General features: G+C 36.3%; 1 protein-coding gene across 1 annotated transcript; it reads right to left on the bottom strand.

The window, feature by feature from the left end:
- Positions 1-13,554: 13,554 nt before the first annotated feature.
- LOC136231935 (uncharacterized) lies at positions 13,555-15,607 on the bottom strand. The gene is made up of 3 exons (XM_066020961.1): positions 15,411-15,607; positions 14,709-15,268; positions 13,555-14,007 (listed from the first exon to the last, which is right to left on the bottom strand). The coding sequence occupies exons 1-3, from the start codon at positions 15,574-15,576 to the stop codon at positions 13,753-13,755; spliced, it is 981 nt and encodes a 326-aa protein (XP_065877033.1). The 5' UTR covers positions 15,577-15,607; the 3' UTR covers positions 13,555-13,752.
- Positions 15,608-16,092: the final 485 nt, after the last annotated feature.

Genomic DNA, 16,092 nt, shown 5'->3' with positions numbered 1-16,092 from the left:
AAAAATCATAAAAAAAAAAAAAAAAAAAAAATCGCCATCATGATGAAGAATTAAAAACATAATATTTAATAATTAGATTAAATTTAATTAACCAAACTCGTTGCGGTCACCTATGCCTGAATTGCTAAGAATCCATCGGAGGCGATGGAACACCAATGTTCGTTGACAATGAAGAACCTTGTTCGTATCATGGTTCTGTTGTTGGAGATATGCAAGTAGCTGCGGAATCGCAATCAATCGGTTTACAAGCTTATCGCCTATTGCAGGTTTCTCTAGACAATCCGCTAAAACCTAAATTCATGGTTGGTCCGGAGTTGATGGCAAAATGGGGTAAATCTTAGAGGGATGCTCTGATTGTAAAAATCTTGGGTAGAAATATAGGATTTATTGCTCTTCAGAAGCGAGCCATGAAAATTTGAAAATCGAAGAATAGTGTTGATATTTTGGACATCGGATATGGGTTCCATCGGGTCAAATTTGATAAATGGAGGATAGAGCGAGGGTGATTCAGGAGGGACCATGGATTGTGCATGGTCACTATCTCACGGTTAGAACCTGGTTGGATATTTTGCAGCTCACAGTGCTACTATTGTGTCCACGATGGTTTGGGCTCGCTTCCCAGATTTGCCAGTTCAGTTCTATAACGAAGAGTTTATACGCACCATTGCTAACTCATTGGGGAAGGTCACAATTAAGGCCTTCATAGGAAGGTTCGCCAGAGTTCGAAGTCAATGGCAAGTTGTACCATATTGAATATGAGGGATTACACGTGGCATGTACGAATTGTGGAAAGTATGGTCATTTAAGATTGAAATGTAATTCACCAAGCATCGGCCCCGACTACCGTTAATCAAGTAGACCCTCCTGAAGTACCATTGAATGTGGGATCCGTGGAAGTTATGGGTGTGGCAGAACCCGAGTATGGGTCGTGGATGATGGTGGCACGTAAGAAATTTGTTAACAAGGGTAAACTATTGATGCTCAAAGAGGTATTGGATCAGCAAATCAGTAGCGATACTGGAGTTCGAATACAAACTTTGGACATGGGAGCAAGAACATCAAATGCAGTCACTTGTGTGTTGGAGCGAGACAATAATTCCAAGGCCGAGCTTATATTTTTTGCATCAAAACACAAGCCCGCGAGAGGGGGACAACGAGATAACCATCTACGTATAACTCGACCTAAGGCAACTTTAGTTGCTAACTCCTTTGTTGTTCTAAATTCAGATCCAGTGGAAAATATGGTGTTTGGAGATGATGCTCCAACTTTTCAAAATCGAGGAAAATGAAGCCGTTTGGAGATACTGAACCAGAATAATTTAGATGGTACCAAACAGTGTTCAGATAAACACATTTCTATTGATGGAAAGTCTATTGACTCTTCCGGTGGTCGGACAATGTTAGAAGCTGTGACAAATCGGGTTAGGGGCACAGAAGGATTGACTGCGTCTGCTAATTTCCGCTTGTAGTCTTGCCTGGTTAGGTTGTTCTATGCTTCTCATTTTTCTAATGAAAATCATCTCTTAGAATTGTTTCAGTGCACGCCTTTTTTCAGAGCGACGCGACATTTTTGTATTATTGGAGACTCGTTTACCTTGCGTTAAAGCTTTGGATTTATGTAGGAAATGGAAATTTTCGAGGGTGGAAATTGTGGAAACAAATGGTTTTAGTGGAGGCATTTGGGTCTTCTAGCATACTGAGCGGGTTGATGTGGAAGTGAAAATGAGCAACCCTCAATATCTTCATACTAAAATTAGCTGCATTGACAGTTCTAAGCGAGATGGATGTTTTGATGCAACTTTTGTCTATGTTCGTCCCCAAATGGTTTTCAAATGTTAGTTCATGAGTGACATGATTGAATTAAAGCAGACCGTGTCAAGACCATGGCTTATTATTGGAGATTTTAATTGTATCAAAGCTCGGGAGGAGAAGCAATGGGGCTCAGTGAGGACCTTGGAACTATGCTCTTTTTTTGCTAACAGGATTAACAGAATGGGGCTTGTGGATCTTGGATTTCAGAGCCCTAGGTTTACTTGGTACAATGGGTCTTCAAATCGGACTCGGGTTGTGTGTCATTTGGATCGTGCTCTTTGTTGAAACACATTTCCACATTGATTTTGATTTGACAAATTTATTTAAATTAGAATTAAAACCCTAAGATAAATTCCCAACACATTAAATTTAAATTCTTTGATTTATTATCACTAATGTGTTTGTTGAGTGTTTCTGGAGTAATTATAAGTGCAAAAAGATATTAAAGACAAAGCCCAAGTCCATAAGCTAAGTCAATGCCCAAAGAAAGCCAAGAAGAAAGTCAAACGATCAAAGGTTTTTGATCCACTCAGCCCGGCAGGAAGAAGGATCCAGAAGAAAGGCCAACTCCTTCAACACGAAGCTACTGAGTTAGAAGGACAAAAAGGAAAGGAGACAAGACGAAAGTTGACTTCCTAACTTGCAGACAAAGGCTATCCAATTGAGGAAAGGTTCAGACGCAATAGAAGAGTTGTCGATGTGTTGTCCATGAATCTTTGCCTAAAATGGAGAGACAATCTGACGCTTACTGAGTAAAGAATCTGAAGCACTGATCAACGACAGAGAAGACTTCGTTCTTATTGGCTGTGACACCGAGCGCTGAGGATGAAAGGGACAGCAGAGCCGTTTCCCTCCAACGGTTATTTTGAAATTTGAAATGGCTGATGCCTTGAAGTGTCACTATAAAAGGCATTTGCTTCATTGGAACTTGATCTTCAACAAGCCGAAACTCTGAGCAAATTCATACTTGAAGTTCCCTCTGAAAGCAAAGCAAAGACATTTACACAAACTCTTATTTTTTGTGTGTAAACCAATAGATTAGATCTTTCAAGTGTTCTTTGTTATAGAACAAAACTTTATCAATCACTAAATTGTTAGGAGACTTTGAGTTGCTTGGTATTTAGCACTCAGAGTTAGATAGTGCTGAGTATACGTTTATAGAGGAAGGTACTCTGTAACTGCTCGCTGACTATTGTAAGGGGTTTGTGCTCTACCTAAAAGAGCTCAGTAGTGGATTAAAGCTCGGAAAAGGAATTTTAGGGACTGGATGTAGGCAGGAGGCCAAACCAGGATAACCTGCTGAGTAACATTTTCTATCCCTTATCTCTTTATCTGCTTGCTTTTATTTTGGCCAAGTAAACGTTTAACTTAAGCCTACTGAGTTGTGTGATCTGGTGCTAAGTTCAGGAATAGACTTCTAAGTGCTATTTCCTGAATCAACGTTAGAAACAACTTTAGTTGCTGACCAACTAAAGCTGCCTCTGACCACACTCAATATCATTGTGCTATTAATCTGTGTGAAAAATTATAACTCACAACGTTAACAATTCTGCCTCAAATACTTAAAATTTTAAATAGTTCCTTTAACCCCCCCCCCCCTTATGAACTTATTCTCATATCACAAGGGACTAACACTCTTTGCTCTCTTTCCTGGCGGGCCTGCTTCCCGGAGGCTTTCATCCGGCATCTTCTACAAAACCGCTCAAATCATACTCCAATCCTTCTGAATGTCACGGGTATAGATACTATTCTAGTCTCTCAGCCATTACGTTTCCAGACAGCTTGGATTCAACATGGGGAATTCCAAATTTTTTTTGAGGAAACATGGAACCTGCAAGTTCCTATCTGTGATGGTCTCGAGACCCTAACACCCGCTTTTAAGAATTGGAACTCTATTCTTTTTTGCAGTCTTCAAGTGTGGAAGGCGAGTGTTTATCGTCGCTTGAAGGAACTCAGTGTGCGCTTGTAATCCAGTCATTTTCTGGGCTACTACGTCTGGAAAAACAGCTCCTCATGGAACTTCATTCTATTCTAGAGCAAGAGGAAACTATCTGATTCCAAAAGTGTCGAGTAAGTTGGCTAAACTTGGATGATCAAAATACTTATTTTTTCATATGTCCACCTTGATTCGTCGTAGACAAAATAAGATGGGAGGTCTTCAGGATAATCAAGCATTTGGCATTGGGATAAGGCTAGAATTTCTTTGATGGTGTTTCAGTATTTTCAGTCTCTGTATTCGGAAGAGGAAGTTGTTTGCATATGGAAAGTGATCTTAAAAAAATCTCACATGCATGGAAAATAAAATTGCATTCATAGTTAGATTGAATAGTTTGAAACCTTTAATCTCATTCATGTAGTCTAGAAAGACACATCTAATCACCATGTTTATGAATTTTTCCTTGTGTATGTCAACAGTAAAAGCGTATGTTAGACATCCTAATGACCATAGTCGGAGTTTAATTTTGTATAAGTGTGATAACCTTTCAGGAGATAGAATGCGTGTACTTTAGCTTCTGACCAAAAGTTCTTAGGCATTGAACCTTGTAACATTAGTGTCATAGTCGTGTTCATGAATTCTTGATGCTTCCTCTCCACCCTACCATTTTATTGAGGAGTCTTAGGACATGAAATTTGGTGTATGATTCGTGTTTGTGCCACACATTTTATGGTTTATATTTATATAATTGATAGATTATCCACTTACTACACATATATTTTTTAAATTAAATGTGGATTAGGAGTTAGAACTAACAACACCAAACTAGTTCCACACCTAATTGGAACTAGGTCACAAACCAGAACTAGGTCAAGTATTTCACGGTTAACCCATCTGGTTGTACTACTGACCGATTTTCAAAGATAGAAATTTCTAACCTTAAGTTTATTGAAATAGTGACTGAATTCGATTGAACGGGGTTGATCCGGCCAATACGGTCTGGTTCTGATAACTGGGAGTGTAAGCTTGTCTGAAAACTTTCATTTTGATACTAATTCCATCCAACTTTTTTATTTGGAAGAAGTAAAGTTACAAATCATCCTGAAATAATGTTGTTCCAATCAATGTAAGTAATTTAGAAAGTTATTAAGCAATGTGCAAGTGTTCCAATGGAGAACCAACTTATAAAGCACTGTTCTTTATCACTTAATTTCAGTAATATCAGTTCAGTTCAACATTCAGTAATTTATCATTATTTATTATTGTTAGCGATATTTTCGAAATATGCTAATTTCAACCTTGTCACGTGTGGTTAGGGTGCGGGCGTGCCAGAGAAATTATTTCTCAATTATTAAAGACGGTTAAGTTTGTGAAATTATGCGCCGAAAACATGAATTCTAATCAAAGCGATTGGCGAGGGACGCAAGGATTGAAAAAGTCCCTCTTGGTCTCTAGCGCCATTATAAAAATTTTGCTAGATTAATTATTTTGATTTAAGCTAAGCGTATAAATTGAAGACGGGTAAAATAAAGAAATTAAAGGTGTGAAATTGACACGAGATTTGGTGAAAAAATTGGTATTTTATTGATTTGATCAAGGTTTGAATACATATGTTCAAAAAGCATGAAATTGAAAATGAATTACAATTGAAAGATTTCTATACTAAACATATAGACAATCAATTGAATTGGAAAAACCAAATCAATACAAGGAATTGAAATGCAATTAAAATAAAGTTGAAATTCAACGACAAACTCGGAGCCACAATAGCTATCTCGGCTGGACGTTGAATTTTGATGTCGGCTTGAAATCCTCGGATGCACCACGGTCGGTTGGGCCCGTATGGTATACGATCTTGGCAATATCAAAATGTGTGGTAGGAAAATGGGGCAGATTTAACCCTTGACTTTGGTGGACTTAATTGAGTACTTAAGTACACGGAATTGGACGAGTAAACAGGCTAAACTTAATTTCAGAAAATGAGGAACAAACTTCTATAGGAACCGAAGGCTAAAACGGACTCTAAATAGACGAAATTGGGAGTTAAATAACTGGTCGAATCTGAAAAATTCTGGAAACAGAATATCTACAAGAATTTGGGCTGTAAAGATTGGCTTGTAACTATAGTTTCTGAGCACGGAATTGGAAAAATAAATATACTAGATTGAACCTCAGGACGTCAGAAACAACTTTGTTGAAGGGATTGAAAGCAAAAACTGACTTTAAATGGACGAAATCGGGCTTTCAAAATAATTGGACGAATCTGGAAAATTAATTTGGAAAATAATTCTAGCTAAGGAATTAAGTAAACTAAAGGCTTAGGAATGCTAAATTGAATTAAAAAACTTGAAAAGAGGCTTGAATTAAAGCTAAAGCATACTAAAAGAGCTAGAAAAAGGAAAGGAGAACTAAGAACTTGAAGAACAAAGAACAAAAACTAGGAATTAAGCATTGGAGCTTTGAGAGAGGGTTTTGTGTGTTGAATGGGTGAATAATTATGAAGAATGAAGGGTCTATTTATAGCATTTTGAGAGGGCAATTTGAGTAATTAATCACCAACTAACCCTTATTTTTCTCTCTAATTTTGACCACTAGCCACCTCACTAACTTCCTCAACCTCCACAAACTACCACTAACTTCCATGTCACATCACCCCACTACCTTGTGGTTAGAGAGACTTTTAAGGCTTGGGCCTAGGTGTGAGGATGGGCTAGGCTTTGTAGGTTAGCTCGTGGTTGTGTCCGGGTGCTTTTGGAGAAGTCGGTGACCGAAAACGGGCTCCAGGCGAGGACCGACCTCTAGCTCGCCGAGCTGGAGGTTAGTTTTTATATATATTTATTATTTTAATTTTTCACATTTTTCATCATTTTTATTTCTTTTATTTAGAAAAATGGAAACCATACCCTAAAATTAGATATAAGCTTTCTATATAAATGAAAATAAAATTTATTTATTTTGGGCCAACAATTGCCTCCCTCTTTTGTGTATAAATTGACTATGATTGAAAATTTGTACACAAAAGAATGTATTTAGGATTTTTTGAACCAATTTTTTTTTCTTTCTTTTTTTTTTTTAAATTTTGCTTCGTTTTTTTATAAGAGCCTCGTTTGAGCTCATGATTTTTTTTTGTGAAAATGTGAGAAATAAAGCAGGAAAATTACAAAGCAATATGTACGACGAAATTAATGGAGATAATTGTGCAAAAATAAATAAATAATAACAAACTTGACCTCGTGACCGATGAATGGGTTGAGATCAAAACGGTTGTTCAGAACAGTTGTTTGATGGGATTAAATTTGATTCAGATCAAATAAATACCAAAAGCTTGGTTCTGAGATAATTGATACTTTAGAATCAGAGATTGCTTCTGAAAATGATATGGAAATGGCTTGAAGGATTCCAGGTTAATGAAAAAATAACTTGAAGCTATGATGATGATGAAAATTAATTTGGACACAATTGCCTTGAATTGAGGAATGTATAATGTTTATCTAAGTTAAATGGACTTCTAGAATAATCAGATTGGAATTTGTTGAATTGGACGTAGAAATTGGACGTGTCGGAATGATTTTAAAATTTGAGGGACTCAAATGAAATTTTGTCAATTAATTGAAAAATAAATACACGAGTTATCTGATGTAAGAAAAATCAAATGACAATGGGGTGATTTCAAGTGAGAAAATTGAGGTTATTGGAAATCGTTTTGAACAAAACAAAAGTTGAGAGTTATAATTTGGATATCAATGAAAAGATTGAGATTGGTTTTGAAGGAAAATGTAGCTTATAGCGGATGAAATCAATTTTGGGAAAAAAATAGCTAACCTGAACAGTTGTTTGATGGAAATTATGATTTTGAGATCAATAATTACCAAAAGCTTGGTTCTGGGTATTTTAATTAACCGGAATCAACTAATAGATTACAAATACGATTTAGAAATGGTAATAATTGAACGTTCCGGTTTGTGAGTTAGAGTTTGAAGCAAATGAAGAAGATGCGAAAACAAAAGTAGAAAATATGAACCAAATGGAAACATGAACATAAATAATTTATTTTGAAAACTGAAATATATATATATATATATATATATATATATATATATATATATATTATGATTCTTTTTTTTTTGGTGCTGGCAAAACGCCAACTTATTTTGGCCATGAATGGTCTTATGGGCTATGTTGTAAGTACAAAATCATGTTATAGCCTCATATAATAAGATGCCCAATAATATTTCTAGAAGAGGGATGCGAGTTTCCATGTCGATGATCTTATTTTTATGACTTTCTTTCTGCATAATAAAGTATAATTGTAAACTAGAGTCTACATAAATAAACAAGGTTAAGAAGTAGAAACCTCGTGACTTGTCCGGATGGTAGGAAAGTTGAAGTAGACTGGCAAAAAGAAGAATCATGGTCTGCAAACTTGGTCCCCTGTTTGAGTTAACAAACTTCATAGTGATCATAGGCTCTGGAAAAACATGAGTTGTTGGAAGAATCATTAGAGGTATTTCTGGGGTGGATTCTCGACTAATCTCTTGATATTGACTGCCCCCCAAACCATGATCATAGAAGTTTTCTTCATCCTGACTGAGTTGCGAATTACAGTCGTAGAAAATATGTTCCTTATTTTCCTGAGTTTCTGAAGCCGCTTCTTCTTTGATATCACAACTTTTCATAAAATCTTCTGATTTTAAAGACTTCACAAGAATGAGAGATTCTTCTAGAATAAATTCTTGCACCTCTTCCAGTTGGATGCCCCCTGGGTTGGATACCTCATCCTCTTGACTAGATTCTGAATCATAGCTCCAAGAAACGTCTTCCTCATCTTCTTGAATTCCTACAGGTCCTTCGTGGATTCCCTCCGAGTTAGAAGTGCTTGATGCATCGTCACCCTCCCGACTAAAATCCGAATTGAGGTTATGAGATATATTTTCCTCCTCTTCCTGGGCTTGTACAACTATCTTCTTGTTCACGTCAGGACTCCCTGGAAATTCTATGGACTTTGGGGGTTTTGCATCTATGGGCAATGCTTCTAGAGTGGGTTCTTGCTGAATTGTTTCCTCTTTATTGCCCCCCGAATCAAGATCACGAGACACGACATTGTCCTTTTCGTTGGATTCTAAAATGTAGCTCCTAAAAACACCTCCTTCGTCTTCTTGAATTTTCGTAGGTGCTTCATGGATACCCCCCGAATCAAGATCCTTGGAAACAACATCATCCTCTTGCATGGACTCAGAATCATAATCGTAGGAGTCGTCTTCATCCTCTTGACTTTCTATTGTCGTCTCACCGTTAGGAATCTTTGTTTTTGGAGGAGTTGGGCATGTGGGAGATGCCTCTAACTTCGTACTATGATGAAATTCTCCCTTTTGGATGCCCATCCAATAGCTTTCAATGCAGGCTCTTAATGAAGCTGCTACATTAGCCGCTTGTTTCTCGAGTTGATCCATTCTTTGATGATATTCATCATCCGCTGATTGTTCCTCCTCCATAAGTAATGATTCGATTTCTCCATCATCCTCAACAACTTGGACTGCTTCCATCTTTGCCACATGACTAGAATCCTCGAGAGAGTTTTGGTCGTAGCTTATTTTAGAGCACACAACATTTTCATATGTCTTATGCTCGATTGGAGCCATGACCGTACTTCTTTCAAAGCAAGATTGCTGAAAAGGACGATGAGAATGGAGGTTTTCATCCCTATAATTGCAAATATAACTATTTCGGCAATAAGGATTACTCATCCGTAGATGCTCCCATACTTCAACATAATCAGGACCATGTGGATTTTTATGGGACTCCTGGACTTGCTCCATATAACAACCATATCGATCATCATAGAATGACGTAGTTTGAACATAAGCATATCACTTGTAGTCAATATTATGTTCGTCACTATGAATGAACTGAATATAGCCATTGTTGTAGCATCTAAAGACGGTGTACCAATGGACCCACAATCCAGTTGCACTTATTGTAAAATGTCGATCTCGATTGAAACCACCAAAATACACTGGTATCGTAGCATCCCTTGCATCTTCATACGTTGTCCTCGTCATGGTTTGATTGTTTTGCACCTATTGATATTCAGAGGCATTCTCCGTGAATAACGGTAAAAAAATGATGAAATTGAATTAGTAATTGGAATTAAGCAAGAACATTGACAAATAAATAACTACTTATTAATGCAATAATAAAGTAAAACATGAATAACAAGCTTAAAAAAAGGTTTTAAAATTTATGGCTAAGCTAAAAAAAATAAAAATGTCCCACTGGGCGTGCCAAAAATTGTTAGCGATATTTTCGAAATATGCTAATTTCAACCTTGTCACGTGTGGTTAGGGTGCGGGGGTGCCAGAGAAATTATTTCTCAATTATTAAAGACGGTTAAGTTTGTGAAATTATGCGCCGAAAACATGAATTCTAATCGAAGCGATTGGCGAGGGACGCAAGGATTGAAAAATTCCCTCTTGGGTCTCTAGCGCCGTTATAAAAACTTTGCTAGATTAATTATTTTGATTTAAGCTAAGCGTATAAATTGAAGACAGGTAAAATAAAAAAATTAAAGGTGTGAAATTGACACGAGATTTGGTGAAAAAAATTTGTATTTTATTGATTTGATCAAGGTTTAAATACATATGTTCAAAAAGCATGAAATTGAAAATGAATTACAATTGAAAGATTTCTATACTAAACATATAAACAATCAATTAAATTGAAAAAAACAAATCAATACAAGGAATTGAAATGCAATTAAAATAAAGTTGAAATTCAACGACAAACTCGGAGCCACAATAGCTATCTCGGCTGGACGTTGAACTTTGATGTCGGCTTGAAATCCTTGGATGCACCACGGTCGGTTGGGCCCGTATGGTATACGATCTTGGCAATATCAAAACGTGTGGTAGGCAAATGGGGCAGATTTAACCCTTGACTTTGGTGGACTTAATTAAGTACTTAAGAACACGGAATTGGACGAGTAAACAGACTAAACTTAATTTCAGAAAGTGAGGAACAAACTTCTATAGGAACCGAAGGCTAAAACGGACTCTAAATAGATGAAATTGGGAGTTGAAAATAACTGGTTGAATCTGGAAAATTCTGGAAACAGAATATCTACAAGAATTTGGGTTGTAAAGATTGGCTTGTAACTATAGTTTCTGAGCACGGAATTGGAAAAATAAATATACTAGATTGAACCTCAGGACGTCAGGAACAACTTTGTTGAGGGGATTTAAAGCAAAAACTGACTTTAAATGGACGAAATCGGGCTTTGAAAATAATTGGACGAATCTGGAAAATTAATTTGGAAAATAATTCTAGCTAAGGAATTGAGTAAACTAAAGGCTTAGCAATGCTAAATTGAATTAAAAAACTTAAAAAGAGGCTTGAATTAAAGCTAAAGCACACTAAAAGAGCTAGAAAAAGGAAAGGAGAACTAAGAACTTGAAGAACAAAGAACAAAAACTAGGAATTAAGCACTGGAGCTTTGAGAGAGGGTTTTGTGTGTTGAATGAGTGAATAATTATGAAGAATGAAGGGTCTATTTATAGCATTTTGAGAGGGCAATTTGAGTAATTAATCACCAACTAACCCTTATTTTTCTCTCTAATTTTGACCACTAACTTGCCACCTCACTAACTTCCTCAACCTCCACAAACCGCCACTAACTTCCATGCCACATCACCCCACTACCTTGTGGTTAGAGAGACTTTTAAGGCTTGGACCTAGGTGTGGGGATGGGCTAGGCTTCGTAGGTTAGCTCGTGGTTGTGTCCGGGTGCTTTTGGAGAAGTCGGTGACCGAAAACGGGCTCCGGGCGAGGACTGACCTCTAGCTCGCCGAGCTGGAGGTTAGTTTTTATATATATTTATTATTTTAATTTTTCATATTTTTCATCATTTTTATTTCTTTTATTTAGAAAAATGGAAACTATACCCTAAAATTAGATATAAGCTTTCTATATAAATGAAAATAAAATTTATTTATTTTGGGATAACAATTATAATTATAATTATCCATATATAATTTATTACTATTATTTATTATAATATATATAATTTATAATTTAGTATTATTTATATATTATTCATCGTTATTTATTATTTATTATAAGGGTAAATTACAAAACTAGGTCAAATAGGAGGTCCATTTATATATTTAACCCATTTACTCAACCTACTACATATCTAGACTAATTTTGTGTGACTTTCCCATAATACCCCTAATCTTCCCACTTCCCCTTACGCGAACGTTCTCTCCCCTCTTCGCCTTGGGTGTGCGAACGGCTGTTGGCTCCTCCATTAATGATGAAGACTTTTGATCTTCCTATCTTCCTTTAAATTGGACGAAATTTGCACCTTTTCGCCAAATCACAATGAATTTCTCTTTTTCCTCTCTTCATCTCTTGATTCTGCAACTTCCTAATCCTAGAAAACGAAGCCATGGTTCTTCATCTTCCTGTTCCTGCTCGTTACTTGGTTTCTTTCTTCTTGTTACCATAAAAAAAAAAGGTTATTCTACGTTATTTCCATCTTTTTTCCCAGTTTATCATCGCTTTTAAGGGTGAAAGGCGCGAAAAATGTAAGTATCTGCTGTTTTTTCTGCGTTTTTTCATTAATACACTTCGCGTAGTCGATGATTGCGCGAAGATCTGCGAAGAAAAAGAGCCTGAAACGTGACGATCTACTTCGTGAATCGATTAGTTCACGAAGTCTGCGAGTAGAAAAGTTCATGATTTCCCTCGCAGACTTCGCGAAAGCATCGATATGCGACGTAGATCGTCACGTTTCAGACCTCGCATACCTCGCGAAAACATCGATTAGCGAAGTAAAATCACCTCTTTCCCTGCACATTTACATTCGCATGCTTCGCTAATCCTCATTTCGCGAACCCAAAATCGTCTTTTTCTCTGCCTAACACGATTAATTTTTCCTGAAGGTTGTTGATTACATAACATTCCTTTCTAGAAGGCGGCGTATTGGACTGCAAGGGAGATGACTTTCCTTCCAGTATATGGAGAAATTTCCCTCAAGATTGACACACTCACTTTAAAATGATTGGTTAGGAGAGATTGTGCCAATCTTGGTGTGCACCATGGAACACGTCCATCCCAAAAGGTCTGGACTTCCATTCCTCATCCCAAAAGGTTTGGACTTCCTGTAGAGAGAGATTACTCATCCGCTTCAAAATTGGTACCAGATTAGTCAGGTTCACTTTGAAGTGATTTGTTAGGAGTTTATTGTGGCAATCTTGTTGTAAATTTTGATAATGATATGATTTTAATGTTGTTATTGTGGCAATCTGTTGTAAATTTTGATAATGTTATGATTTTAATGTTAGAATCCGTTGTTGTTTGACATTTTTTGTTATATACCATTTCGCGAATTAGCTTCAAAACACATTCAGGCTTCGCATATGCTAATTAAATTCATCAAGTAAACCAAACATTAGCTTCGCAGGTTTCGCATATGCTAATTAAATTCATCAAGTAAACCCAAACATTAGCTTCACATAATAGCGAATCTGCGGAGTCAGACGGGAGGGAGGAAGACACGCGTAAATATTGAGGGTATTATAGGAAAGTCACACAAAATCAGTCTAGATATGTAGTAGGGTGAGTAAATGGATTAAATATGTAAATAAACCTCCCATTTGACTCATTTTTGTAATTTTCCCTTATTATAATTATATCTATTCAGCATTCAGTTAAGTAGCTTTAGTTTAGTTCAGTTACTTACCTTCAGTAAAAAAGGAAGGTATTCTTTTCAGCTCAGTCAAATGACTCTAATCCATAGGCAGTAACAATTTCAAGCTTCATCTTCCAACCACATGTTTCACTAAGCATTTAGACATAGAAAATGGCTACAACATAATGTACTTTGAGTACTCCAAACAAAAAGAAAATACTATATACATAAGCTTCTATTTGGAAACAAAATGAATATGTCAGAAAAAGGTTACAGAAATGGAAACAAAAGCCGTCGATGCAGCTTATACCTGATCCTAATCATCTTCATCCATGGCAAAATACTTATCCTCAGCATCATGGTTGGCTTCTCTAAGCCAGTGATCATCTAAGGTCTCATCATCATCTATTTTTGAGTAATCTAAATGCTGAGTGTCTTCCCCGGAAAGAAACTTCTGGTGCATCATGTATGTAAACTGATTCATCAAATCTTCTTTCTCTTCTACTGATATAGTTGCTTCCTCATTTTGCTGCTCTCTGCTCGATTGGCCACCATTGGCATCATTTCGCATCTGGAGGTGATAAATGTTAAAATCTGCTTATAGATTATACAATTTTCTTTACATTGTATACCATTAGAGTTCTACACAACAAATATATAGCATTCAAATCAAATATCTTCACAACATTATCTGAGGAGAGTTATGAGTTACAGAGAATATCAATCAGAGACGCAATATTATGCAGTATGCACATACAGATTGAAACCACATTGCAGCAAAACAGAGCTCTTGTGTTTTTTTGTTTTTTCCTCAAGAATAACATTATTAATTTTGTGCATCCTATCAGTAAAAAAGGCAAAATATTCACCCAAAGGATCAAATTGACATAAGTCAGTAGACAAATATCAAAGCAACAAAAGCAGAGTCAGATATGAGCTGTATTCTTTTAGGTATTCCATGAAAGACACAGCATAAAAGTATTAGACTTTAATATAGTAATATTACATTCAAACCGTGAACATGATTCATCAAGTCTTGCAGTTTATGAAACCATGAGTTCTAACTAAAAAAGAACAAGAAATAAGACTAAATCCTCGCTAGGTTTAATTTCATCCTCGAATTCACTTCTTTTATGAAACCATGAGTTCTAACTTAGTAAAAGTAGTGGACAAAAAAGGTTTGATCATGAGATTATAATACACACACACAAAAAGAGTGTGAATGTCACACCTAAATAATTGGATAAAGCAAGAAAAAAGAAAATATTCTACCTCATTTGAGTTCACAACACCATCAATTTTCTTCACTGCTTCGTTCTCCTCCTCCTCCTCCTCTCCCTCCCCCTCTCCCTCTCCCTCTTCCTCCTCTTCCTCTTCCTCTTCTTCCTCTTCCTCTTCTTCCTGCTCTTCCACTTGTCGGTTAGGTTGACCAACCCAATCCCTCTCAGCCACACCCAATCTCTGTTGCTCGTCCCTAATCTTTGAAATCAAAATAGCTTCCTCGCACCTTCTCATTAATGTCTCCGACCACCGCTCTCCTGGCCTGGCCATACCCCTGGCACTCTGATCCTGAAACTTGCCCACAAACTCATGATGCAAGTATGGCTCTCTTTCTCTCATTGAGTCCTCGGAAAAATAACTACCATCACGTATCAATTTATTCAAATAAGCCAGCCTCCTATTCTTAACCTTCACCGACCTTGATTTCAACTCTTCAGAAGTCGGACTCACCTTGCTTCTGAGATTCTTTAGATGCCAATTTATCTCGTAATCATTGTTTAGCATATCAAATTCCCGAAGCTCTTCAAAATTCAATTGCGACCCATATCGCTCTGAATCAGCAAATATGACAATCGCATTAATTAAGAAAACCTAGATAAATTGATAGAAATTTCTACTTAACTCGATTCTCATGGCATCCAAGCAGAAACTTTTAGGGTTTCGATGAGGCAAATTGATAAAAAAAAGAAGTACCTAAGAAAACGGCGGTATCACGAGAGAGGAGGTCAAGAAGGAGAGACTTCCGCTGAGAGGGATTGACAGCGTTGGATTGAAGAGCGCGAGGAAAGTAGAGATTTTCAATCGTCGAAAGTCTCTCCACCATGCTATCCATAGCTTCTTTCTTCAGTGTTTCCTGCATTTTTCTTTTCCTAGTATTTCTTTCTTCTCTCTCGATATTTATATGATTCGGGTTTTGTGTTGGTCTGAAAGCGGTATGGGCTTTGGCCAGGAAGCACATAAAATATTTTGGGCTTTTGATACCAATAGGAATCATATTATCAAATTTTGTTTCTGAAACAATCATATTATTAAACTTAATTATTAATTTTTTTATATTATAAATAGAATATATTTTTATATATTAATTTAAAAATTCTGAACCTCCATAAATTCTAATTCCTAAATAATATATTTTAGACATTTAATTTATATACTTTAATTCTTAAAATATAATAAAAAAAATGATTTTATTAGTTTGACATATGACTTGACATAACTATAAATAAGTTTTTAAAAGGGAATTTCAATGTAAAAAAATTCAAATATTTTAAATACAGACAATAAGTATTTGATGGGAATAAATAATGTTTTAAAAACCAGATCGGAAGTCGAACCGGACTAATAACTAAGTTAGAAAGACTTGTCTTTATGGTAT

This window comes from Euphorbia lathyris, chromosome 6 (assembly GCF_963576675.1).
Source record: "Euphorbia lathyris chromosome 6, ddEupLath1.1, whole genome shotgun sequence".
In the NCBI taxonomy this organism is placed as follows: domain Eukaryota; kingdom Viridiplantae; phylum Streptophyta; class Magnoliopsida; order Malpighiales; family Euphorbiaceae; genus Euphorbia; species Euphorbia lathyris.
This window is presented reverse-complemented; position numbering and strand designations above follow the sequence as displayed.